This window comes from Pelobates fuscus, chromosome 6, assembly GCF_036172605.1.
Source record: "Pelobates fuscus isolate aPelFus1 chromosome 6, aPelFus1.pri, whole genome shotgun sequence".
In the NCBI taxonomy this organism is placed as follows: domain Eukaryota; kingdom Metazoa; phylum Chordata; class Amphibia; order Anura; family Pelobatidae; genus Pelobates; species Pelobates fuscus.
The window spans coordinates 259,881,631-259,908,087 of NC_086322.1; the positions used below are offsets into that span (position 1 = coordinate 259,881,631).

The 26,457-nt window shown below is 44.4% G+C and overlaps 1 protein-coding gene across 1 annotated transcript in view; it reads right to left on the reverse strand.

Moving 5' to 3' along the window:
- The window catches only part of LOC134566150 (balbiani ring protein 3-like), a 438,349-nt gene extending 423,301 nt beyond the window's left edge, over positions 1-15,048 (reverse strand). The window contains exons 1-3 of the mRNA XM_063425856.1: positions 14,968-15,048; positions 3,822-3,971; positions 198-335 (exon numbers count right to left, since the gene is read on the reverse strand). Coding sequence (XP_063281926.1) covers positions 198-335; positions 3,822-3,971; positions 14,968-15,034 — 355 coding nt within the window. The 5' untranslated portion in view covers positions 15,035-15,048. The remainder of the gene's footprint in view (positions 1-197; positions 336-3,821; positions 3,972-14,967) is intronic.
- Positions 15,049-26,457: the final 11,409 nt, after the last annotated feature.

Genomic DNA, 26,457 nt, shown 5'->3' on the forward strand with positions numbered 1-26,457 from the left:
TTCACGCATTTTAGATCCAGGTACAAAGACAATTGTCCCATGCTGTTTAAAAATCTTTTTTAGGCGCAATTCTTTTTCATGACTTTTACTGCTCCTTCCTATTAATTTATTTACTTTTAAACATTTATATATCTAATTGCAGAGCACAATAGACAGTTATTTGTGAGAGCCTTGTTGGAGTGTTTTGACCTACTTACCTCCGATGGGTGGCACACAGTTGAATCCACATCCTGACATACAGCATTTCAGGTCAGGGGCGCACTCCGAATCAGACATACATTGGTCCTCACAACGTGGGCCTGTTCGTTGTCCCCATGGACATTGTCCACTTCTTTCTGAGCAAAAGAAAAAAAAAAGGTCATTTGTTGCAGGAAGCCAAAAGTAAAGCCATAGCAGATTTTGATTAATCCTGTGTAATTCTATATATGGAAGAATTATCTTTGAGCTACTGGGTGGAGATTACTATAATAAATAGGGCCCAGAAAATGCCCGGTTTCATCCATCAGGGATTTACTGCTTATATAAATATTTTACCCTGGGTACAATTCCTGAGCCCATAAAGTGACCTGGGTCAGATGTATATCACAAAAACCTGTAGATAGAGAACTATCAAGACCCTTCCAAACAAAACAAAAAAGGAAGAAAATTAAATAATGATGATTAGAATTAACGATTAATTATAATTATTTAACACCTTAAGGACCAAACTTCTGGAATAAAAGGGAATCATGACATGTCACACATGTCATGTGTCCTTAAGGGGTTAAATATGATTTTAAAAAGTTGATTAAACAGACACACACTCAGACATAGAGTGGTATTGCCTGGTAGACATAGTGTCTGTGTGTTTGTGTGAGTGTGGGTATGTGTGTGTCATGACAAATGACCCAAACACGCAGAGTATAACAGAAAACGTATTACCGGACCTTAGAATGGCCGGGTTTAACGTATAGTCGAGGATAGGCAAGGAAATGGAAACCAGATATCAGGATAATGATAATGAATAGCAAAGTCAGGGAACCAGATAACAGGAAGAACAAGAAAACAAGTCAGGATACCAGAACAAAGAATAGTCAAAAGTCACAAGCCGAGTCCAATTATGAAGATACACAGACAGAAATAAGCTAGCACTAGAGGGAACAAAACAATGAACCACAATAGGGCACTGAACAAGGGCAAAAGGTGCCCTTTTATAGTGGAGCGTCTGTTGCTTTAAATCCATGCCCCCAAAATGTCAAGGAGTGTGAAATACTTTGAATTTTCGTGGCATAGTCGCTATGACGTCGGTGCTGCGTCATAAGAGGGGGCGTGCGTGGAGCGGCTGGCATCTAACATGCCGTGCCGTCGCCTGAAGTAGTCAGCACCCGGAATTACACCTTGCGGGTTCGTGGGTCAATGGTAAGGTATCATGACAGTACCCCCCTTCCAAAACCGCCCACCGGGCGGGAAGAACCAGGCTTATCAGGATAACGACTGTGACAAACTGCCATTTGCCACTGCCTTTCTATGTGCCAAACTGCTCTGCTCCCCTGGCTTATGGAGAAGCTTGCTTGCCACCCTCTTGCCACATGACTATGGCCCTGGGGTGTATGGCCCCTTAAAACCATTACTTGGTCTTATGGACTTTTATTTGGACTAGTGCTGGCCCTTTAAAAACAGTGTATGGACATATTGAAACTTTTGGGACACTTTTTCTGCCCCTTTGAATCTATGGGAAGGTGTGCCTCTTTCCCTCCTCCTGTCCCATTGTTTTCCAGCAGGGCGTTGTCCCAGGGACACTGCCAGACCAGTTTGAACTGGCTGTTTTGTCCCTCCTCGGTGGAAAATATGACTTCTACCTATCTCCTGAACCACTTAACTGATTCAAGTGAATTTTGGATATGTTTGTCCCCAAATTATGCTGGTTATAAAAATCAAAGTTCAGAACTTAAAGACACATTTTTTTTAAGTATGAAGGAAGGTTTTTATAAATGTGGTTGTTGCAATGCCTGCATTAAGACAGGAGGTAAAAAAAAGCACTTTAAAGATTTTACAGCTAACGACACTATCTTTAAAAATTAAAGAAGGGATTACGTGTAGTTCCCACAATGTTGTGTGCATGTTCTCATGCCCATGTGGACTCAATTACATAGGCCGCACTACAAGACCTTTGCGCACTAGGGTGTGCGAGCATGTATACAACATTAAAAGGAAATATGCACTACACCAGGTGTCACTTCATTTAAGAGATCACCATGAGGCGGACCCCACAAAACTAGACTTTATTAGGATACAACAGGTGAAGGGTGAATGGAGAGGTGGAGATTTTAACGAGAAGATAGGGCAGGCAGAAATGAGGTGGATCTTCAATCTCCACACTATGGTCCCCTATGGACTTAATAATGACTTTAAGATCTGCCATTTTTAAAAATAAATTAATAAATACATTTATATATATATATATATATATATATATATATATACATTTTCATGTATATTTTTTAGATTATTTATATATATAATTTTTATATACTTAATATATTTTTATACCTCATTTTTTATTCTCATTTCCATTCTGCCTACCACGTTTTTGAAACTCCACCACTTTATACACTTTTTGAGCATGGCACTCATATTCTCCCATATCTCTATATATCTGTATTATGCATGTATACAAGTCTAACACCCCTTGTTTTCTCTCCCATTTAAATAGGAATGGGAAGTCAAATATTCCCCAAAAAGTCTTGTACTCGCCCCCCAAAAAAAATTGTACTCCATTTTTATCTGTATCTTCATTTCACTTCATTTTTTTTTTCACTTTATTGTTCATATATAGTCACTTTAAGAATGGTCACTTTTTCTCGGAAGCGACTTTGAAATGGTTGCATTCCAATATGTACATATATACTGTATACCTATTCCCCTTAAAACAAGGTGCTTTAAAATACTATATTGGAGTGGATTAGTCCAACTACCATTTATGTCTAGCCATGCCATAGAATTTCATGAATAAGAAATACTGCTTTCTGGTTTTTGCTTTTATCTATATATGAAATGCTGCGTTCCGCTTTTGTTATATTTACGGTATATATGAAATGTTCTATGTTATTAGAACTGTTGAATGTAAATGTCTTAATAGACTATATATTTGGGACTTTTATATATGGGCAATAAAACATTGGACATTGCAAGCCCAAACGTAACCACGAACTATGCAAATAAAGGAATCCATTCTATTTATATTGACCTAGTGCCACCTACTGGAGGATTCAAAAATTATGGTTGTATACATCCTACATTATCACTATATGTATGATACTACTCCACTTGTGATTTTAGTGGTTTATTTTGTTCTTTGTGCAGTGGGATTGCACTCAAGTGTATAGCAGACATCATTTTTTAAGCCACAAAGTGCTTTTTTATTGCCTAATCTAAGAACTATATTTGTGTTTCAAAGTTAGCGCTCCAAAAATAGTTTATTTTCAAATTACTGATATAGTCATGCTGGTTGGAGTGACATGTATTGATTTTTTAAAAAAAAAAACATTTTTGGAAAATTTAACTTTCTTACATTCACTTTTCTGGCTGAGCAGCCACGTTGGGTCAGATTCTACACTTATCTGACCAACTCCTGTTCTACCTAACTTTCCTGCTGCTGCAGGTTCACACATTGCAATCACAGCAGCAACACAACACAGCAAGTTAATTTGACCATAAACCTAACGACCAAGAGGATGTTCTGGGCCAATAGCATTAGTAAAGGCAAGATAAGAATAACCCATTTCAGGAAACATTGAGGCCTAGGTTAAAAAAAGAAAACAAAAATGAAAAATCAAGGTTACCTCCTTTGGGGGTCTTGCACACAGTCCCCCCACCATGTAGGCAGCATTTCTTGTCTTTAGGGCAATCTGCATCCAGATTACACCACTTGTCATTGCCAAATTTACGAGTCACAAATCGTTCAGGAGGGCACCTACCAGACTTCTCTGAACCTTTACAAAAAAACAAAATGTGATTTTAAGACATTGTCTGTTTGTTTCTTGCAACAAGTATTTTGACTTCCCCTTTTCTCCTTAACATTCAACATTTTCTCCTCTTTCCTTCTTTTATTATCGATGCCATTCATTTTCTATCTCAACTCACTTAACCAGTTTTTCCAAAGTATAATTCCCAGATTTTACTAGTAACATGACGTAAAGTCATGATTTTATTAAAGACACGGAGGCGAGTATTATGCATAACTCTTTCTTTATTTCCTCAGCAGCAAAGATAGAGGAATATAAATATTATCGAAATTGAAAGTAAAAAACTGTACAGGCATAACAGGCAGCCAATCACATAATAGAGGAAGTAGCTATATAAGTCCTGTGTCTCCCACAATCCCCCTCTTTCTTGCGAAACCGAAGACCAGGTAAGATGAACGATGCTCCATTAGATCCAAACAGGAAACGGGAAACAATGCGAAAACTTCAAGCTACAAAAAATAGAAAAATATGGTAATTTCCAAACTCAAAACTGTAGACTTACCAAACATAACCGTGAGGAGCCACACATAACACTGGATTCTGAAATATAAAATATATAGAATTAGAAATTAGCAAAAGCGTCCAAAATCATCCAAAAACATGATAAAATACATGAAACAAATACATGATCTAAACACATGATAGAAATACAGACCTGATTGAAAACATACCTGAATAGTATCGAAGCATCTCTTATCCCAAATCCACACCGGGAGGGTGGGAGGGAATAATACTCGCCTCCGTGTCTTTAATAAAATCATGACTTTACGTCATGTTACTAGTAAAATCTGGGAATTTTATTAAAGACACGGAGGCTCATATTATGCAAGTTCAAAGCTGTGCCACCACTCGAGATGCGATGTGTTCAATAGGTCTGAAATAGAAGTCTCGGAAGGTCGATTCCCGGGACCAATCTGCCGCTCGTATAATATCTTCCAGACGGCATCCGACTGAGGAAGCTTTCGAAGCCATTGCGCCTCGCACAGAATGAGGCGTAAATACAGAGGTGTCTATACCCGCAGAGGTTAACAGCCAACGCACCCAACGTGCCAGAGTGGGTGTCGAAAACTGGCCGATGAGGAGACTTAAAAGATTCAAAAGTAACACCCTCTGGGGTGAATGCAACGGCGTCCCAATCCAGGGCCCTGACGTCAGAGACCCTCTTGCAAGAGATCAAACATAGTAGCATTACCAACTTGGATGACAATCGTTTTAACGTCAGTTCTCGGTTAGGGTACCATGATGAGAGGAACTGCAACATCACGTTGACATCCCAAAAGGCCGAGAAACGAGGCCGAGGAGGAAGAGCAAGGCGAATACCCTTTAGAAGACGACATACAAAAGGATGTCTGCCTACAGGGAAACCATCCAAACCCTTGTGGCCGGCTGAAATAGCCGAGCAGGAAAGATTGATCGTGTGGTATGCCTTGCCCGAGTCAAACAGGGACGTGAGGAATTCCAGGATCAAACACAGAGGGGCAGATACGGGATCCACTGCCCGTTCCATTCACCAACCAGACCACGATCTCCATGAAGCTCGATAGGCTGTACGGGTGCCTGGGGCCCAGGCGTTATCGAGGAGCAGGAGAGTTGCCTGCGGAACGTCTGGGACAGTCCAAGGTCCCCTGAAAGGAACCACGCTATCAGGGGTAGCTGGTGTTGCAACACCAGCTCGTGTGAGTTCCCATCCGGATCCAGAAGGAGGTCCTGGAAGACAGGTATCAGCCGAGGGTAATCTATCGATAACTCCATCAAGCGAGGGAACCATGGTCGAGATCTCCATAGAGGGGTGATCAACGCTAAACGACAGTCGTGGCGAACCATCTTCGAGATCGTGCGCGCGATCATGTTGAACGGGGGAAAAGCGTACAGATGACCCCGTGGCCATTCTTGGAGAAAGGCATCTGTCGCTACCGCTGCAGGGTCCGGCCTCCAGCTGTAGAACTCCGGCAGCTGAGTGTTCAGCCGAGATGCGAACAGATCCATCTGGAATCTTCCCCACAGCATGTCCAGGCTCTGGAACACCGAAGCGTGTAAACGCCAATCCCCAGAGTCTCTTAAGTGTCTGGAATTCCAATCCGCTCCCGAATTGTCCAGACCCGGAATGTGTTCCGCTGTTACCGAAACATTGTTGTAGAGGCAGAACTGCCAGAACTCTTTTGCCAGAATCGCCAACATCTTGGACTTCGTACCCCCCAGGTGATTTATGTAGCGGACCGCCGACACGTTGTCCATCTTGAGGAGAACGCAGCAATTCGCCCGTCCTGGGGTAAGGCTGCGGATCGCGAACGCCCCTGCCAGGAGTTCCAAGCAGTTGATGTGTAACGACTTCTCCATGTCGGACCATCTGCCTCCTGTGGAAACGTCGCCACAACGAGCACCCCAGCCGTGCAAGCTGGCATCGGACTCGATCACTACGTCTGGGATGGAGCCGAAAATTGCTCTCCCGTTCCATGCTTCCATGTGTGCCAACCACCACACCAATTCGTCCCTGGACTCCGCGTCCAAACGTATCCGAGACTCGTAGGAGTGACCTGACCGAAGGTGTGACCCTTTGAGCCGCTGGAGGGCCCGGTAATGTAGCGGGCCTGGGAAGATCGCTTGAATAGAGGCCGCGAGAAGGCCAATTATTCTCGCCAGTTGTCTGACGGATAAATCTGAGACACGAAGAGCCCTTCGAATTTCCTTCTGGATGGCTCTCACCTTTGAACACGGTAGGAACAGAAATTGTTGGACGGAATCCACTCTGAAGCCCAGGAACTCTATGGACTGGGCGGGAACTAGGACCGACTTGTCCCAGTTGATCAGAAAACCCAGCTTCTGTAGCAGGCTGGTAGTCCACTCCAGATGTAGGAGGAGGTCCTCCTTTGATTGGGACAAAATCAAAATGTCGTCCAGGTAAATAATGAGGCGAACCCCGCGGGTTTGAAGGAACGACACTACAGGCTTCATGAGCTTGGTGAAGCACCAGGGAGCCGAGGAGAGACCGAAAGGCAGGCAAGTGAAGCGCCAACGACGCCCGTGCCATGTGAAATGGAGGTAGTCTCTGAACTCCAAAGCAATGGGTACCGTGAAGTAAGCGTCCTTCAGATCCAGTTTGGCTAGCCAGTCTGACTGGCGTAGAAGGTCTCTGAGGCAGTGTATACCTTCCATCTGGAAGTGTTGGTAACGTAGGAAGGCGTTGAGGGGGCGAAGATTTATCACAGGGCGAACTCCGCCCCCTTTCTTGGGCACCAGGAACAGATTGCTCGTAAAGCCTACGGCAGCGAACGGTAATTCCTCTATAGCGCCCTTGGACAACATTTCCACGACTTCCGTGGAAATCATCTCGTCCTGATCCGGTGGAAGAGACAGTTCTCTGGGGAAACAAAACTGGACAGGCATGGAAACAAACTCTAGGCGATACCCCTTCACACATTGCAGAACCCAAGCATCCGAGGTGATATTTTCCCACTCTCGGTAAAATAAAGCCAGCCTCCCCGCCACTTGAACGGGAGGGAAAGAAAGGGTACTCACCGTAAGGACGTCTGCCGGGGGTACCACCGCGGGGGTATCTGGAGCCCCAAGCCCGACCTCTGGCTGGGAAGAAGGGAGGGGTTCTCTGATCCTGAAATCCCCGGGAGGGAAAAAAAGGAACCTCTGGTTGCGCGGAATGCGCCTCGGAAACCACGGCCGGGTGGACGGTTCCTGCTACGCCCGGCCCCTCCGAAAACCTTAGGCGCGAACACGCGCTTCATGTTCGCCTGTGCCTTGTCAATAGCAGTGAAGGTCTTGACATACGACCCCATGTACTTAACGAAGGAGGAGCCGAACAGCAAACCCTCATCGGTCGGCTCAGGCTCCGCCACATTCATGGTGACCAGCTTAGGGTCGATCTTTAAGAGAATAGCTTTACGCCTCTCTGTAGACATCGCCGTATTGGCGTTCCCCAGTAAGCATATGGCCCGTTGGACTCAACCTACGGCCACATCAATATCTAAGACCGAGTCGCCGGTCCTGGCAGAATCGAGAAGCTCGTATAGCTTCGAGAGGGGTCCTAGCGTATCCAGGATCTTGTCTTGGCACCCCTTCAGGGAATGGTCGAGGCCCTTCTTGGGCTTCCAGCCCGACTTATTCAAGAACTGGGCAATCTGCGGGTCAATGTCTGGAGTCTTACAGGCAGCGCCCGGGAGGGTGGGGCGTGGGCATTCGGCGCGCAGTTTATTGCGGCCTTCTCTAGAAAGGGGCGTGCGGATGCGTTTAGCCACGTACTGGGCAATATGGTCCGGGGGGACCCATTCAACGGACCTGGGGTGACGCAGGTCGTCTGGATCAAACAGGGGGTTACCCTGCGGGTCAAGGATTGTTTTGTCATCCCCAATGGGGCCTAATATCTGACCCCGGGCCTTGGCAGAGGACCCCGAGGGGTTCACGCCCGTAAGGGGCAAATCCACTCCAGAATCAATATCGTCAAAGGAGTCATACTCCATGATGTCGGATTAGTCCTCCACACTCTGGTCGGAATCCGACCCATCATCAAGGGCCTTAGCCCGTTTCCACAATCTAGCCTTTTTAGCCCGGCCAGGGGCTCTTTTGCGCGTGGGGTGCGCTCCATCTGTGACCGCCTCTAGCGTGTCAGTCATGGCAGGCAGAGCCTGCATCGAGGAGTGGGAGCCGACATTTTTGGACTTGGCCCTAGCCTTATGGGCCCCAGGCACAGTCTGGGCAGGTGAAGGGGACCCCCCACCCTGGGGAGCCGGGGTGGCCATTGCAGGTAAAACCATGGAATGCAGGGAGTGGGTAAATGAGGAGGAGACGGCCCCCATGGCTGAGGCAATAGCCTTCTGCAGTGAAGAAGCCATAGTGACCTCTAGCAAGGCTTGAAATTCCTGAGAGGCCATAGCACTCTCAGTAGTCTCCATGTTAAAGTCCCCAGAGGGACCTGAAGGCCCATCATCCCTATCCTGCATAATGGCAGTAATTAGAAAACGTAAAAATGCAAACTAATGAGCAGGAGAACTAAAGGGTTGAGTAACCCACAGAGAAGAACAAAAATACAACAATATTCAATAGTCAGACCGTTAGTGTGCCCAGGAGAGATCGAGGCGACCGACTGCACGGCAAAAGGAAGCAGACCGCATGGTGGTCCGTCCAAGATGGCCGTGGCACGCGAGGGGAGTGCTCGCGGCTGTGCGCCCGTCGGGGGAAGGGGCGCGTGCACTCTGCCCGCGCGGGGAGCCCGTGAGCGGGCAGGGGAGTGCATGCAGCCGCGGCCGTGAGGAAAAGAACGGCCGCGGCAGAAAAACCGCCGCCGGCACCCGCGAGAGACGCGGGGAGCAAGGGAGGGCAGGGAGATAATCTCCCGGTAAAGGGGAAAAAACCCCCAGGGATCTCTAAGGCACACTAAGGTGTGAGGAACAAATCAAACACGTAAATAAAACAATGAATACAGATAAATAAAACAATGAATACAGATAAAACACAGATAAATAAAACAATTAAAGCAATATAACAATAATCACAGAACAAATAAAGGCAATGAGTAAGAGAGCTAAACATGGATACTTAGCTGTCTGAGGAAGCAGCAAAGAAAGAGGGGGATTGTGGGAGACACAGGACTTATATAGCTACTTCCTCTATTATGTGATTGGCTGCCTGTTATGCCTGTACAGTTTTTTACTTTCAATTTCGATAATATTTATATTCCTCTATCTTTGCTGCTGAGGAAATAAAGAAAGAGTTATGCATAATATGAGCCTCCGTGTCTTTAATAAAATTTGCCAGCCCCCCAGAACACCCCCCCTGCACTCCATTCTATTCAATCTATTTGCAAACTCTTTCTATTTTGACAATTCATATAGTCTTCAGAATTGTCAAAATAGAAAGAGTTTGCAAATAGATTGAATAGAATGGGGGGGGAGGGGGGGGAGTGTTCTGGGGGGTGGCAAATGATACTTTGGAAAAACTGGTTAAGTGAGTTGCCTGGTAAGTTCTGGGATGCACGATTCTCACATTACCATAGAATGTGTTATATTTGTTGCAGCCTGTCTAGGGTGGGGAGCTTGAGGAGACTCCTTATTTCAACACAACTATCAACACATTTGTAATTTACACTTGTAAGTGAAATTGCTTTCACACATTTTTTCATAGGATAAAACATGAGATGTGCAGGTATGTGCTAACATTGGTAAACTTGTGTAATACTAACCACATTTAAAATAATTGTTCTACTGTATTGCATGTGAAGCGGAACTGCCACCTGTCTGAGCTAAGATGGACGCACTTAGTTGCAAGATAAAGAATTGTTGGTTTCTACATTTAGTTTTATGTAGCACACCTCACAAATACATATTTCTTAAAGGGAAACTATAGTGCCAGGAAAACAAATTTGTTTCCTTGGCACTATTGTTCCCACTCTGTCAAGGCCCCTACCCCTGTGGCGCAGAAGGGGTTTGTGGCGAAGTGCCCTTCGCCACTTGGTCCTGGAGAGGCTTGCTTGCCAGCCTCCTCCCTGTGACTATGACTCTTTGATGTATTTGGCTTTAAAGCCCCTATTCTACCTTCAGACAGACTATTTATGTAGGTTGCTTTATTTCTCTTATGTTTTAGTCACCCTGTACCCATTATAGGTGCAGGGTGTGTGTAATGTAATTGTCTATAGTGTGTGTGTGTACTGTGAAATGTATTGCCTGCTCTCCTGTACTGCTGAGGTTTGCTACCAACTAGGTGGATTTGGCTATGGAGCTTGTCTAGTGCCCTCTGTTGGTATCAACAGCAATATGCACTACCTGAATAGCAAGACTGGTTCATTTGCATATTAGGTTAGATTTGCATATTGCTAATTCTGCAGGCATGTGAGATATTTTCTGTTAAATATTGTCATTGTGTTATAATAAGTCACTGTATGTTGCCTGCTATGATTTGACTGTTTGTAATTTTTTTCACGGCAATGTTAATGTAATGACTATATGGGCTAGCCCCAAGTAAAATAAACTTTTAGACAATTCTTCTTGATCCCTTGTCTCATTATTGCAGGGAGCTGCTATAATTACACTGGCACACTGGGTATTGCTATGCTCTGCATACTCCCCTTTGCTTGAATCACTTAGCTCTATTAAGAACTTGTTCCTGATATGCTTACCTTGGAGGAGATGTCTTCCCCACACAGTCCTGGATGTTGGAGGTTCATACAGGCTGGAAGGAAGAGGTCTTTCCCACACGGTTCTAGAGGACAGAAGCTGATCCAGGGTGGAAGGAAGACGGCAGACGCCAGTCAAACTACAGCGGTTGCAGAGTCTGCGGTGGTTGTGGTGTCCGGTGCGGTGCTTGTGATCCTCGGCGCAAGCTAGGAAGCGGCCATCAATGGAGGGTACTCAGTCGGAGTATGGGGAGCTCCGTTAAAGGTTTAATAACCCCTTCTGTGTCTTACCTGGGTCCAGCGACAATGTCCATCAGCGCTGGCTCAGCTACACCCACACTCCTGCCTTGCTGACGTCAGCCGGCAGGGAGACCTAATGCACATACGCAGCACTGGCCTCGCTCGTATTAGGATTTCCCCATAAGAAAACATTATTCCATGCTTTCCTTTGGGGATTCCGGTGACGCTGGAACTCCTCATGCATAGTGTGAGGACGTCCAGCATTGTTTAGGCGACCAAAAGTTGCCTATGAGCCCAGAAGTCCCTCTAGTGGCTGTCTGGCAGACAGGCAATAGAGGAGGAGTTAATCCTAGAAGGTAAGTATTGCAGTGTATAAAAACTGCAATAATTACATGCTCAGGGTTAAGGGTGATGGGAGTTTGCATCCAGACAACTTCAATGAGCTGAAAAGTAAACAGTTTACTAAAAACCCTAGAAAGTAACAGTAATAATGATAGTGTCCTTTTTTTTTTTAATTATTTTTCATGAGTAATCCACAAAAAGGTTTACTTTTATGCTGTATCCAAGCAATGTATAATCTGTATTGAGTTCATACCTTTGTCTGAGGCTCAAATGGAATGTGCCAACATAAATGTAAGTATTTTCATGGGATTCCACCTATACCTATAATCTAACCTACACTGTCATATTCCTTACGGACATTTCAACATAGGCTCCCACCCTCTCTTTTTTAAATGTCAGTCTCAGTAGGAACAGAGATTATTCTGCAATACCAGCGCTGGCCAGTAGGGGTCGCTGTGTGTGTGGAGAGAGGCAGGGATAAGAAGGGATAAAGCATCTCCCTCCCTGCCTCTCTCTACTCAATGATCCGCGGGGGCAGCAGCTCTGCACAGAAAGTCCAGACAGCAGCTCCGAGAATGCAGAGACAGCTAACAGCTAACAGCTCCGAGATTGCAGAGATGGGGATGGTGAGAGACTTGGGGACACTGGGAGACATAGGGACACTGAGACACTAGGGGAAACTGTGAGACATAGGGACAGTGAGAGACTTGGGGACAGTGAGACACTGGGGAACATGGGGACTCTGAGACACTAGGGACACAGTGGCCCCATGTCTCTTAGTGGCCCCTAGTCTATGTGTCTCCATGTCTCCCAACCAGTGTCCCTAGTGTCTCAGTGTTCCTGGTGTCTCTGTGTCCCCATGTCTCCCAGTGTCCCTGGTGTCTTTCAGTGTCCCTAGTGTATGTGTCCCTAGTGTCCCCTAGTCTCTCAGTCTCCCCATGTATCTGTGACCCCATGTCTCTCCCAGTGACACTGGGAGACATGGGGACACAGACTCTAAGGGACACTGGGAGACATGGGGATACAAACACATGGGGACACTGAGAGACATGGAGACACAGGGAGATATGGGGACACATACTCTAAGGGACACTGGGAGACATGGGGATACAAACACATGGGGACACTGAGAGACATGGAGACACAGGGATACAAACACATGGGGACACTGAGAGACATGGAGACACAGGGAGATATGGGGCACTCCCAGTGTCCCCATGTCTCCCAGCCAGTGTCCCTAGTATCTCAGTGTCCCCATGTCTCCCAGTGTCCCTGGTGTCTCTCGGTGTCTCCTAGTGTCTCAGTGTTCCAATGTCTCCCAGTGTCTCAGTGTCCCCTAGTATAAAAAAATCTCAGGCACTCACTGTGATAGATTTAGCAGGTTTATTGGACACTGCAACGTTTTGACATGTACCCAGGTATTTATCAAGTCTCCAGTGTCCCCTATATATCACAGTGTCTCAGTGCCCCACGTCTTCCAGTGTCCCCTTGTGTCTCAAAGTCACCCAGTGTCCCCATGCCTCCCAGTGTCCCCAAGTGTCTCAGTGTCCCCAGGTCTCTCAGTGTTCCCTAGTATATCAGTGTCCCAATGTCTCTCAATGTCCCCTAGTGACATGGGGACACTGGGAGACATGGGGACACAGGCACTAAGGGACTGGGAGACATGGGGACACAGACATGCCCCCTTTTTGGGTTTGTTCGCCTCTTTCGGCAGCTCTGGTTATGTGATTTGCATCAGTGGCCAACACTTTGACCCTGTCCATAGACTTCCTGCTTTACTGGACACTGCTGTTAGTGGGTATGGATTTACTTGAAAGATGAAGGCGTGGGTATGTGGTTTCTCATAGCTGCATCCTATGAGTTTCCCTCCAGCACCATCTCCATCAGATACATGACGCTTGGGAGGTAGTTCTGTGTTAGTGTTTCTGGTCGATAAGATTTTGTAATTAGGCCCATCATAATTGTCAGCACCAGGCCCACTGGGCTCTTAATCTGGCCCTGAGTGCATTGGAAACTCTATTTCGAATTCAATCTCAAACCTGTTCCACCAGATGGCCTTAAACTCTCATAATTCTAATGCAATAGATTCTAGGTGAGTGCAGACCGCCCAGGTACTCTGTAGATAGGCAGAGTGTGCAGTGTTAGGCTGTATCTCTCAGGTAGGTCCCACCCCCTTTTGTTATGCACTGCCCTCTAGCGATTTGCGCTGGATGGCGGTTTGGGGCCTGACGAGAGGGTGGGGCCGACATGAGGGGGTAGAGTCTGCACACCAAGCCTATCTACAGAGCACCTGGGCGGTCTGTATCCACCCAGGTTCGGCTGGGCCCTAGGAGCCAATTAGGGCCATTTAATAGGCCCTCCCCCCATTATAAATATTGTGTTAAACTCCATGACTTCACTATAGCCTTCAGAGAGCCGTAAGTGAGCTAATTTGGTCAGTGTACGGTTTAGCTCAGGAGAGCTAATGAAAGTTCCTGAGTCTGAGCTTCTGTTGCTCTTTAGTGCAGACAGGGAGCGGTGCCCAGCAGACCCCAGGTAAGCAATATGAGCCGTTATAAAACAGGTTTGACTACTAAAAATGAAGGGGGACAAGGACACCCATGGCAACATAACCACTACATCATGCTATTGTGTTTATGGTGCTTGCAATATTCCTTTAACACTATTTTCCCATAATGCACTTGCATTCTATGTCTATCAGTCACCTATTCATTGCTTTCTGTTTGTTCTGTCACGTTTTATACCAGTGTTAAGTAAGCTAAATTGAAAAAAAATTAAAAATCAAGTCCATCAAGTTTAGCAAACCGCACATCTATTTCTGTTGTTCCAAAAGAAAGCAGAAAAAAAAATGTAAGCAATCTCTGTCACAAACAGGTAAAACATTCCTTCTTGATTCCTAAATGAGAATCCTTGTATAAACACACTGTAACCATCCTCAGCAACTAATTTATCCTATGTTTCCAAACACTCATCTAGACATTTTTCATATTGTAATTGAATAACACTAGTATTTATTGTTTTGATTTTAGTCATTTTCCCTGAAAAAACAATCTATCATTCAATAAGCACCCCACCTATTATATCCTTGCACACACTCCCCCCAGCATTTCTTGTCTTTAGGGCAAGGAATGTGTATATATATATATATATATATATATATATATATATAAATATATATATATATATATATATCTGTATCCCCTGGTCCCATCATATTTACTTTTTATATATCAAAGGTAAAGAATTTGTGATGTATATACTCACTCAGAGTGTTCCCTGCACAGTGCAGGATAAGTAAAACGAGACAAACCACTTTCTTTGATCCAAGCATTTTATCTTCTGATCTGCTTTAAGCTGTAGATGCTTCCTATAAACTTCACCTGCTGGGACAGTAACCACTCCTTTTAGTAATGCAGCGCACATATTTTTCATTAAACTGTCCAAGGTTATGTTGCCCTTTTTGGGTGCAAGCCCAAGTCAACATGTACCATCTAATAACACCAGATTTCAAATTACACTCCATCATGTTCAAGTAAAACAAGTCTGTAAACATCCATACTAATTTCAATGCCAGGAAGATCACAGTACATTGATGTGCACGGAGATAACTAATCCCTTCCGTGCGATAAATGTCACGATTTCATTATATGTTTATATCACTTTCCTATCTTAGTCTAATTTCACACAACTTGATACACACTATCATTCTGCCTGACAACAAACACACAAACTGCTCTAACATACATATACAACATTCACCCGCACACATTCACACAAACATTGACCAACATACATGTTCATATACTTTTACTGAACTGCATACATACAACTTTTTTGTAGTCATACATTCATATCTATGCACACTGACCTACATCCATTTATGCAAAAATGTGTGTATTTTAAAGCCTGCACTATATTATGTTTTTAAAGATGTCTTTTGTATTTGCAAAGGCATATATTTGTACTTAACATATAGGGTTATTAACTAAAGTCAGAATTGTCAAAAACACAAAGTAAATTTCTGATTGAAGGCCAACGCAGCTGAACTAGAAGCATAGCTGACTTGGAGTCTTTTTTTGCACTTGAATTTGAATGTACTTTGACTGCACCTTACAGAGATTCTATAGTGTAAAGAATACATAGTTGCATTCCTTACACTATAGTACCCTCTTGCACCCTTCTACCTTGCGCCTCCCTCCCTGCCAAGGGGAGGGTTACAAAATGCCATTTAACACATACCCGATTCCATCGCTGATCTACCTCGGCACTGGGTCAGCCCTCCGTCATCCGATGGGGTGGTTAATGCACATGCACAGTGAGGGCTGTATTGGAAAGCATTGCTTCAATTCTTCCGACTCACGCTCATGCCATTCCGCCCATACCTTCGAATACCTGGCCCACGTGGAACTAGACATCGATCCACTAACAAGTTCCATGAGCTTGCCATAACCAAGGAAGCACAGCTCCACCAGACACGAGCAACCCTCCTCATCTGCGTGAGGCGCAGCCGCCTGGAATTCCACCCACTGTGAATGAGAGAGAGCATCTCCAATCACATTATGAACCCCCGGAACATGCAGCGCCCTACACGTCACATTTAGGCACAAGCACCGTAGCACTAAGCGCTGAAGCAAACAGACAACCGTCGGAGAAGTCAGTGAGCCCACATCCCAGACCAGGAGACTGCCGAAACAGGTAATGAGAAGGGGGAGGATGGGGCCTCAGGGACAGTCCAGACAGGTGTAGCTGAGCAGGGGAGGGAAAGAAAAGAGGAGGGGGGAGAGAATAAGAAAAGTAGGGGAAAGAAAACAGAGGAGCAGAGGGAACAGGGGAGGAGAGGCCCCAGACCCTGGAACCCTAGAGGGGGACAGCCTCACAGGAGGGGGGATGTTAGCAAGGGGGAAGGAGTGTGAGCAGCAAGAGGAAGGGGGGAAGTCGCCTGGCCCATAGACCCCGAGGAGAGGCACTTGGGCTCAGCCTACCCAGGGAGGGTGCAGCGGGAGGGGAAAGAGGGGGAGCCACACCGCGGGGAGGGGAGACTACACCGCCAAATGGCTGGAATAGGTGAGCAAATTGCTAGCGGAGCTGTCAGCCACCGTCCACTGCTGCTTTAGCCCTGAGGGCTGACAGGATTGCCTCAACATCCATGCCACAGGCCGAAATCACCAACAGGCCCAAACAACAAGAGGAATTTCATACTGTTGCTTGCCCGGTTTCCAAGTGGCACTGAGGTCGGCTTAATTTGTCACCACCCACTTCCTCACATACAACACTCTCACAAATAACTAACAGCCAATCATATTTCATCCATTTCCACACTCATACATATGTGCCCTTGTTGGCTAAGCTGCACAGTTTCCCTTGAGCCTTGATTAGTGAATGAAGGTCGTTGCAATACTGTGTGTCTGGCTGCTTGTTTGTACCTCAGATGTTGTTACTCATCAGTCACTGTTGATTTAGTGTGCCTGATTGTATTGACTGTTTGCCTGTTTATATTATTGTTATTTCCTCATGTATAGTTTATGTCTGGTTTATGTTGCAATTTTGTTTATCTCTGGGTATCTGTTTTCAACCTGTTGCTGCACATAATCCTAACCTAGGGGACCTAAACAGTGCATTTTTACTTCATTTTAAAAAAGTATCAAAATATTAGTCTGGTGCTGTTCAAAGGGCAAACGATCAATGCAGTTTTAAAGTGACAATACTCAGAAAGTTACCTCTATTTTTAATGCATTATATACACAATTCAGTAATAACACTTAAGAGCTCCATTTAATAGGCTTTCCAATTTAATACTGTTAGAAGACTTTCCAAATGATTTATCTACAAAAAATCCCAGACTTATCAGACTTTCTCCATTATAAATTCATCTTGCATTCATACAGTGCAGCCCTCACCCTTGCTAAACAATCCTACTTTTCCTCTCTCGTTAGTTCATGCTCACGCAATTGCAGGCATCTCTTTGATAACTTCAACTCCCTCCTTCGCCCACCTCAAGCCACCCCCCCAAACTAACCTTTCAGCCGATAGCTTTGCATGCTACTTTACCAACAAGATTGAACAGTTAAATTCTTAAACCTTTTCCCCTCTCTTGCAACCACACCTGGGCCGTACCTTACCTACCCATCAGGCCTTATCCCCAGCTTCAAAACAGGAGGTGGCTATGCTTCTTCTCTCCTCTCGTCCCACCACCTGTCCACGTGATTCCATCTTATCAGATTTCTATCCCCTTGTCTTGTACAATCCTTAACGCACATTCTCAACTGCTCTCTCTCACAATTGCAGCTAAATTCAAATGCCACTACTCTATACTAATTTTTCTTGACCTCTCTGCTGCATTTGACACTATCATGTCCTCCTTCTCCAAACTCTTAAACCTCTCAGTCTCTGTGACACTACCCTCTCGTGGTTCTCCTCTTATGTCTCCCAATGTTCATTCAGTATCTAATTTTACAATGACACCTCCTCCCTTCATCATGTCTCGAATGGAGTCCCCCAAGGATATGTTCTTGGTCCCCTTCTGTTCTCTCTCTATACTGAATCTCTCATCAAACTCATTAATTCCTTTGGATTCTGCTACCACCTGTATGCCGATGACACCCAAATATATCTCTCCTTCCCTGATCTCTCTCCCGCTGTCCTACAATTTGTCACTGCTTGCCTTTCTTCAATCTCTGCTTGGATGTCCTCCCACTTTCTGAAACTCAATCTCTCTAAAACAGAGCTTCTTATCTTTCCTCCCCATAATGCTGATCCTTATCTTTTGTGTTCCCTGCAAGTTTCCCCTTTGTTATGTGAGATGCTGCCAAGGAGCTTATTCATGCTCTGGTAATCTCTTGCATGGATTACTGTAATTCTCTCCTAGTTGGTCTCCGCAGAAGCTGAACTGCCCCGCTACTGTCTAAAATAGATGCTGCTGCCAGGTTGGTCTTTCTCACCTGTCGCTCCTCCCATACCTCATCCGTCTGTTGATCCTTACACTGGCTTCCTATATCCTATAGGTGTCAATACAAAATACTAACTCTTACCTATAAAGCTCTATACAACTCTAGCCCCTATTAAATTTTTTCCCTGATTTGTAGAAATGTCCCTTCTTGGTCTCTCTGCTCTGCCGGTGACCTTCTCCTGTCCACTGCTCACTCTCCACTAGTCTTCAATTGTTTAAGAAGTCCCTCAAATCCCATGTGTTCAGAAATGCATAATGCCTCCCATAGTAACTTCTATGTCACATATCTATCTCTTGCACACACCTAAAGAGCCAAACTCCACTCACCTCCAGTTCTGCTACTTTCCCACCTTGTTTGGTTGCTGTCCCCCTTGCTGCCTATTGTGTTTTTATACCTCACCTCCTCTAGACTAAGCTTGTTTGGGCAGGGTACTCATCCACCTATTGTTTCGGTATCATTTTGTAAATGTCTCATTTACTCATTTAAAATAATAATAATAAAGTGCAGACCACACAAGGGCCAAGAAGTAGCTCCACCAATCAGGATTCTTTAATTCTGGTCCAGCAAACTCATAATACATATTCACTAAAGTGAGAATTCATGGTGAATTTTAAATTTAAGGTCAAAATAGCCAAACTGGAAAAATTATCTATTCAGCTATGCTTCCAGTTCAGCTGCTTTGGCCTAACATTTTCAAGAAGGTGGTATATGACCTATTTATGCTGGACCCCCTTCCTTCACAGGTCGTTGCTTTACCGTGGTTGCAGTGGCTCTTCATTTCCCACATACGACATCAGGGTTCAGCTTTATGCAGAAATTCATTGGTGTGCAGCTGCAAACTATAGATCATGTTAGGAAACGTGGCGAATGATTGGCCCAGAAAATTATGGCATTTGGTCAGGCAAATGATCGATTTGGTGAACTACGGCATTCAACCCCACAAACGAAGGCTTTCGGCAACATGAACATAAGCAAGCAAGTATAAAAAACTGCAATAATTACAGTTGCAGGGTTAAAGGTAGTGGGAGTTGGCACCCAAACCACTCCAATGTGCAGACGTGGTCTCGGTGCCTGGAGTGTCCCTTTAACAAACAATCGCATATACAATGAACATAAAATTATTAAGTCCCAAAATGAATCCGATGCGTTTCGTCTAGAGCGTGTACTTCCTCAGGGATTTGGGACACTGTAGTTGCATGCTGTTTATATAGGGCTCAAAATCAAGAACCCCATATATCCTGTTGATTAGTAATTTTTGCATCTTTTATACATTTACACTGGGAGTTTTTCCTGCATTCTCCACTCTGCTTGTTTCGAGGTCCACCTTAGGTGAAGACATGCCTTCTTGTAAGTGCAATTTTAATTATTAAAGAGTGTTCTTTTTACGGTATCACGTGATTGGCTCTTTTCTTCATGACCTGCTGCTACAGACTGGAGTACAGCCCATATGGATTTCACCCCTTTTGGGGAGACAAGCCTGCATACTTCTATGTCTCGTGAGTGCTCTCACTTCCCCTCCCCTCCTTCCCCTCAGTCTCTATTGTATTACACTATATACACTTTTTGTTTTTATTTAGGTTCTCTTATACCATACTGGCATGGCATATATTATATCAGGTGGTATTTCATCTTCACTTATAATCATATGTGTGGTTTATCTTTGGGATATGTGATTGTTAAACTTTCATAAATTAACTTGTTAAATGTTGTAATAGTTTTTATTGTTGATCCAGAACATTGTTTGGGGAGTGTCACCCGACAAGTTGACACAAGGTCTGTCTTTCAAAGAGCGAGAGATCTGTTGGGCTCTACAGAAGGTGAGAGTTATTATATCACCTTGTTCTATGCACTTTATGTGGATATACTACACTATTACTGCCTATCCACATCTCTGTTTCTTTTCAGAGCTAATATCATTTAAAGCAAGGTGGGGTGCTGCCTTAAGAGCACATCTGCATTATTACTGAGCCACATATTTTGGGCTCTAACCAATGTTACTTAATTCACAATATCATCGTGCACGTATCACATTTCTCACTACCATCTGCACTATATGTGGTTTTATCTTTTTGTTTTACATGTTTTATGGTATTGTTGAGATTTCCACACATCTTTGTACATTTAGGAGTAAGATAACCCATTGCATGTGATTTTATCTATATCGCTACACCATTATTTTATTGGTCGATCAATTATAAAATAGCTTAGGCCATTTAAACCACAGTCGTTTATGTCTCAATCACCCTGTCGTGGTTCTTGTTAAGCCCAATATTGCTTTTACTGTTACTTTGGTCTTTTGTTACTGACCTTGGCTTGTTTACCATTTATTTTAGATGGTCACCCTACACAAATTGACACCAAGCAATTTGCCTTAGAGCCAGGGAACTTAAGGCTCTGAGTTAGGTGAGTGATATTATATCACTTCTTGCTATGTTCATGTGGTTTCATAATATTATCGCTCTTCTCTTTATATTGGAGAGTGGCTCATCTTGGAAGAGTTTGACCGTAGGTGCACTACGGCGCTTGTACTAAGCCATATATATTGGGCTCATGTTCATGTGAGTGTATTTACCATAACTTTTCATACTTGTAACTTTATGCTTAAGCGCTATACATATCCATATATGTACAGTGCTATGGAATTTGCTGGTGCTATATAAATGATAAAATAATAATAGATAAAGGAGGGGTAAGCTTATTCCCCTCAAGCTTCCCAGTTTTTAGCGCTCCATGTTCTGTTATATAAGATTGTTACACTTTATATTCTTTGTATTGGGTGAGGGAAAGAAGCTATCCCATCTCTCTTAATGGTAGAAAAGCACGATACCACTCCTATCAGTATCAAACATACAAAAAGTTGCTTAACAGATTCAGGGTCCCAATTTCGGAAGATAAAACAAAGGGAGGGTCCTTGTAATAAACGTACCTTTCTAGGCATGCAACTCGATTCTATTGCAATGGAAGCCAGTCTTCCAGGGGATAAGGTACTCAGAATCATAGGGTATATGGAGATTTTGAAATAGTGCTATACGTTTTTGTTTTTAGGCCTGTAATTATAGTGCAGGGCTTACAAAAAAAAATACAAAAATAAACATGCAATTCGGTTACCCTTGTGTAATAAAGGCCAAATGGGGGATGGGGATATATGTAAAACATAAACACAAAAATAAATATAGTGCAGATGGTACTACTGAATATTGTAGTTAAGTGGATAATAATTAGAACCACTCACATGGACATGAGACCACTCACATGGACATGAGCCTGACAATATTGGCTCAATAGATTGCACCTTTATGCTTTGGGCAGAATCACATCTTCCATTTCATAAGAATGCAGATCTTCATATATAAAGAAAGAAAGGAACAAGACAATAGTGTAGCACAGGGGTAGGCAACCTTTTAGCAGCACTGTGCCGATATAGGTTTGGGATGTCCCGTAGCGTGCCGATCCTATTTTTTTTAAATTGAGGCATGTATGCTGCCGTATTCTGCTTGTGTTATTTTTACTGTAATTGCTTTGTATCGTTGTATTTGTGCGTTAATGAGCTATTATATTGTATATGTTCATTAGTAGTTTATGGTATCATGTGTGATACACATGAATGTGGGCTGTGTATGAGGGCTGCTTGTGGAATTGTGTGTGTGGATGGATATGTCACATTGTGTGTTTGGTAGTGTGTGTTAGCTGTTTGGGGTTTTGCATGTGAGAGGCTGCATGTGGGATTGTGTGCATGTATGTGGATTGTTAGTGGTGTTGCGTTTGTGGGGATTATGTGTATGTTTGTGTGTGGGCTGTTCGTATTATTTGTATGAAGGGAGGCTTATTCTGCAGGTCTGTGTATATCTAGCAGTGTGGGTGGCATCCCTGGGTTCCAGTTAGGACCAGGCTGGCCAAGTACAGGTCAAGGACAGGAGCTGCAACAGGAGGCTGTGGGCTGCTCTACTACAGTGTGGATTCCCATTCATAAGTGCTGGGAGGAACTGATCTGAGATCACTTCCTCTACGTTCTGCAATGCATAAATTGAGGATTTTCCTTCACCACCTTTTCGTATTAGCAGATATCTGAAGTTTCACTGACTCCTGATAGGCCAGAGTGTGTTTGGCTCTAGCAGCCTTGAGTGCCGTGGAAAGACACCTCGAGTGCCGTGCATGGCACTAGTGCCGTAGGTTGCCTACCCCTGGTGTAGCATGTATGTGACTTATTAACTTAACAATAACTTCAGTCTTAAGCTCACATTGAATAGAGTGTTAAAACTTGGCTCTGAGGTTAGGAGGCTTAGCTTCATTTTATGGGGTGACACATCTTCTTTGGATAAATATAGAAGCTGAAGAACCAGGCTGAACACAAAGTGGATCCAATATAAACAATTTATTAAAATAAATCCGTAAAAATAAGTATAGCATTTACACTTAGTCCCAGGTGGTTGTAATCAAACGCCAAAACTTGATTAACTTGTGTAAAGCTTCCTGAGTTGGCTGTGTGTGATATGAACTTCTGTTCCATATTTAAACCCTTGCGCCGGACCTCCCCTCCTGGTCACATGGGTCCACAATGTCCAATCAGAGCCCAGATTGCACATTCCCTATCTCTAATTGCGTCCCCCTGTGCTTCTTTTTGGTGGCCCGTGTAGCGGAGCCCTAGTCCTGACCGGGACTTTCCTCTGCTGGATCACCAATAGTAGAACTCCCACCTCCTCCCCAGAAACTGGACGACACACAGTTCTGGGAGTACAACAAGCTTTTATGCACTGGCCCATAGCATGGGGTCTACACAGCAAAAATACAGGGGTTTCTTCCCAAGAGCCTTTGTGTTTAAGAGATAATTGAGCTCAAATTAGGATAACTCAATTATCTCTCAAACCTACACGCATATTTTAAAATACCCCAAAAATACATGTACCTCTGCCTGTATTCGGGAGACAAAATGGGAAATTACTCAAACTAATGTGTCAAGTTGTTAATTTGTGGTTAACAGCCAGGGTAGGGGTGGGGAAGGGCCTCTTTCCAGAGCCTACAGGTGTGAGCTATGGTCCGTGGTGCGAGCCTGCTGCCTTGTGACCACCAGGTATAGTTCCTCTGGCTGTGTTTGGGGCTCAAAAGTGGATGTGAGCTTGCCCAAATAGTTCCCCAAGAACACTTCTGCAGGCAATTCCTGCATCAGCCTATTCCAGACCCGGCTCCCTAATGTAAGTGTACCCGGGCAGTGGGCAATTGATAAACAGCTCCTCCTGCTACACAAGCTGCCACAGGATGTCTGGTTTGTGCCGCTTCGGGGACCAAGTGCCGCTTTACTAGGGTAAGAGTGGCTCCTGTCTACTTCATGCAGAACTTCCCAGTTCTTCTCGGGTGGTCCTGGAGCAAGATAATGGGTGGGGGCCTTAGTGTGATAATAGTTGACTACTGCTCTGGTTTCTGGAGGGCGCCTGAGACAGATCCATTGTGCCCGGTCCCTGTTCTGGGGACATTCCCTTGGCATGTGCACTATCTATTTACATAGCTGTTGGAAGCATGGTGGTGGGGGCTGAAGGTGCCTGTGCTTTTGGGTTGTGTCACCGGTCCTGGAGGGGGTAACGCTGGTCAGGTGAAGATCCTTGACTGGACTGGTCTTTGATGTCAGCGGGCATCTAGGTATTCATCTGCTTACCTCTCCGCCTCTGTGATGGTGGTGGGGTTGCGGTCCTGTACCCACTCCTGGGTTTCTGGAGCCAGACCATTAAATACTGTTCTCATAGCACCAGCTGTAACAGTTCTTCCATGGTAATCAATTGGTGGGCTTGTACTCATCCAGGGCGGCTTTGTGTAGCCTGCAGCACTTCATGGTCTGGCACTTGTGAATCCAAATGACAAGTAGCTGTCATCATATTTTCTTTTCTTTGTTTGGGAAGAAGATTGTGAAGCATTGTGTGCTTTTCTTTTTTTTCTTTGACTTGTCACTTGTCTCTGCTATTTAAGGAACAGTAGATTCAACTACTTCGGACATGTTTTCTGGATTTCTTGTTGTATCTTCTTTCTCACTTTCTACACCGAACAAAATTATAAACGCAACACTTTTGTTTTTGCCCCATTTTCATGAGCTGAACTCAAAGATCTAAAACTTTTTCTATGTACACAAAAGGCCTATTTCTCTCAAATATTGTTCACAAATCTGTCTAAATCTGTGTTAGTAAGCACTTCTCCTTTGTCGAGATAATCCATCCACCACAGAGGTGTGGCATATCAAGATGCTAATTTTATGGCAGGACAGGAGGCTTCATATTTGCTTTACCTTCTTTACTAAAACCTCCAGCAGCAAAGAAACAGTTAACAGAACTTTTCAAAACAACCAATCAGAACAAAGCAACAGTAGTATAAAACCCCTTGTATGTACGTAGCGGGGAATGTGGTGCGACTAAGAGTAAGGAGACTACCCCAATTCTCCCCCCAATAATGACAAACAACGAATATTGGATGAAACAGGCCACAGCATTTATTAAACTTACAACTGTAGGACTCATCCGAACTTTATTCTTTTTCTTTAATTCAAATATAAATAAACATATAAATATATACATATACATACCATAATTAACATATAAATTACACTTATTGCCCTACAGCCTCTTACTTAAATAACCGTCCTTGCCAACGAACTTAACCAGGTGCCTATGCACCAAAACTTTACCCACTGGTGTCTCGCCTCCCCCCTCGTCCAAACCAAAAACTCCCATCATCTTAAATGCTCTACCACCAGCCGGCTTTTTGCTCGGTGGGCACGTCCTATTCGGTAACTTAAAAGTTTACCTTACAGAGCAGGGGAGGTTGAGACCCACCATGTCCATCTCCTGACATTCCATCTGGTCCCCAACCCTGTTGGCAAGGACATGCTCCCCGCTAGCTGTGACGGAACAAAAACAGAAAATTAGGGTGGGTGGGAGGGAAGATGTTTGCTGGCCAGAATCGCAAAAGGCACTGAGGTAAGATGATCCCTGCCCCACTATAAACCCATAACCACTCCCCTAAACACTTATAGCCAATTACTAGCACCATCCCCACACTCATACATGTGCCCTTGTCCGTTTAGCTGTGCTGACTCCCCAGGGCCTTGTATGTACGTAGAGGGGAATGTGGTGCGACTAAGAGTAAGGAGACTACCCCAATTCTCCCCCCAATAATGACAAACAACGAATATTGGATGAAACAGGCCACAGCATTTATTAAACTTACAACTGTAGGACTCATCCGAACTTTATTCTTTTTCTTTAATTCAAATATAAATAAACATATAAATATATACATATACATACCATAATTAACATATAAATTACACTTATTGCCCTACAGCCTCTTACTTAAATAACCGTCCTTGCCAACGAACTTAACCAGGTGCCTATGCACCAAAACTTTACCCACTGGTGTCTCGCCTCCCCCCTCGTCCAAACCAAAAATTCCCATCATCTTAAATGCTCTACCACCAGCCGGCTTTTTGCTCGGTGGGCACGTCCTATTCGGTAACTTAAAAGTTTACCTTACAGAGCAGGGGAGGTTGAGACCCACCATGTCCATCTCCTGACATTCCATCTGGTCCCCAACCCTGTTGGCAAGGACATGCTCCCCGCCACAAACCCCGCTGTTTTAAACCTAAAATCAGCGGGGAGCCCCACCAAAACCAACCAGGCCTGTTCCACCACTTCCTGCATGGCATGACGAAAAAAGGTCTAGCCCGACCTTCATCACCCAGAAACACAGTAGCTGCCACATGCGCGAAAACACCCTGTGGCAAACCAAAATCACCTTACCCTCAATCACCTCGAAAGGCCCTCCAATT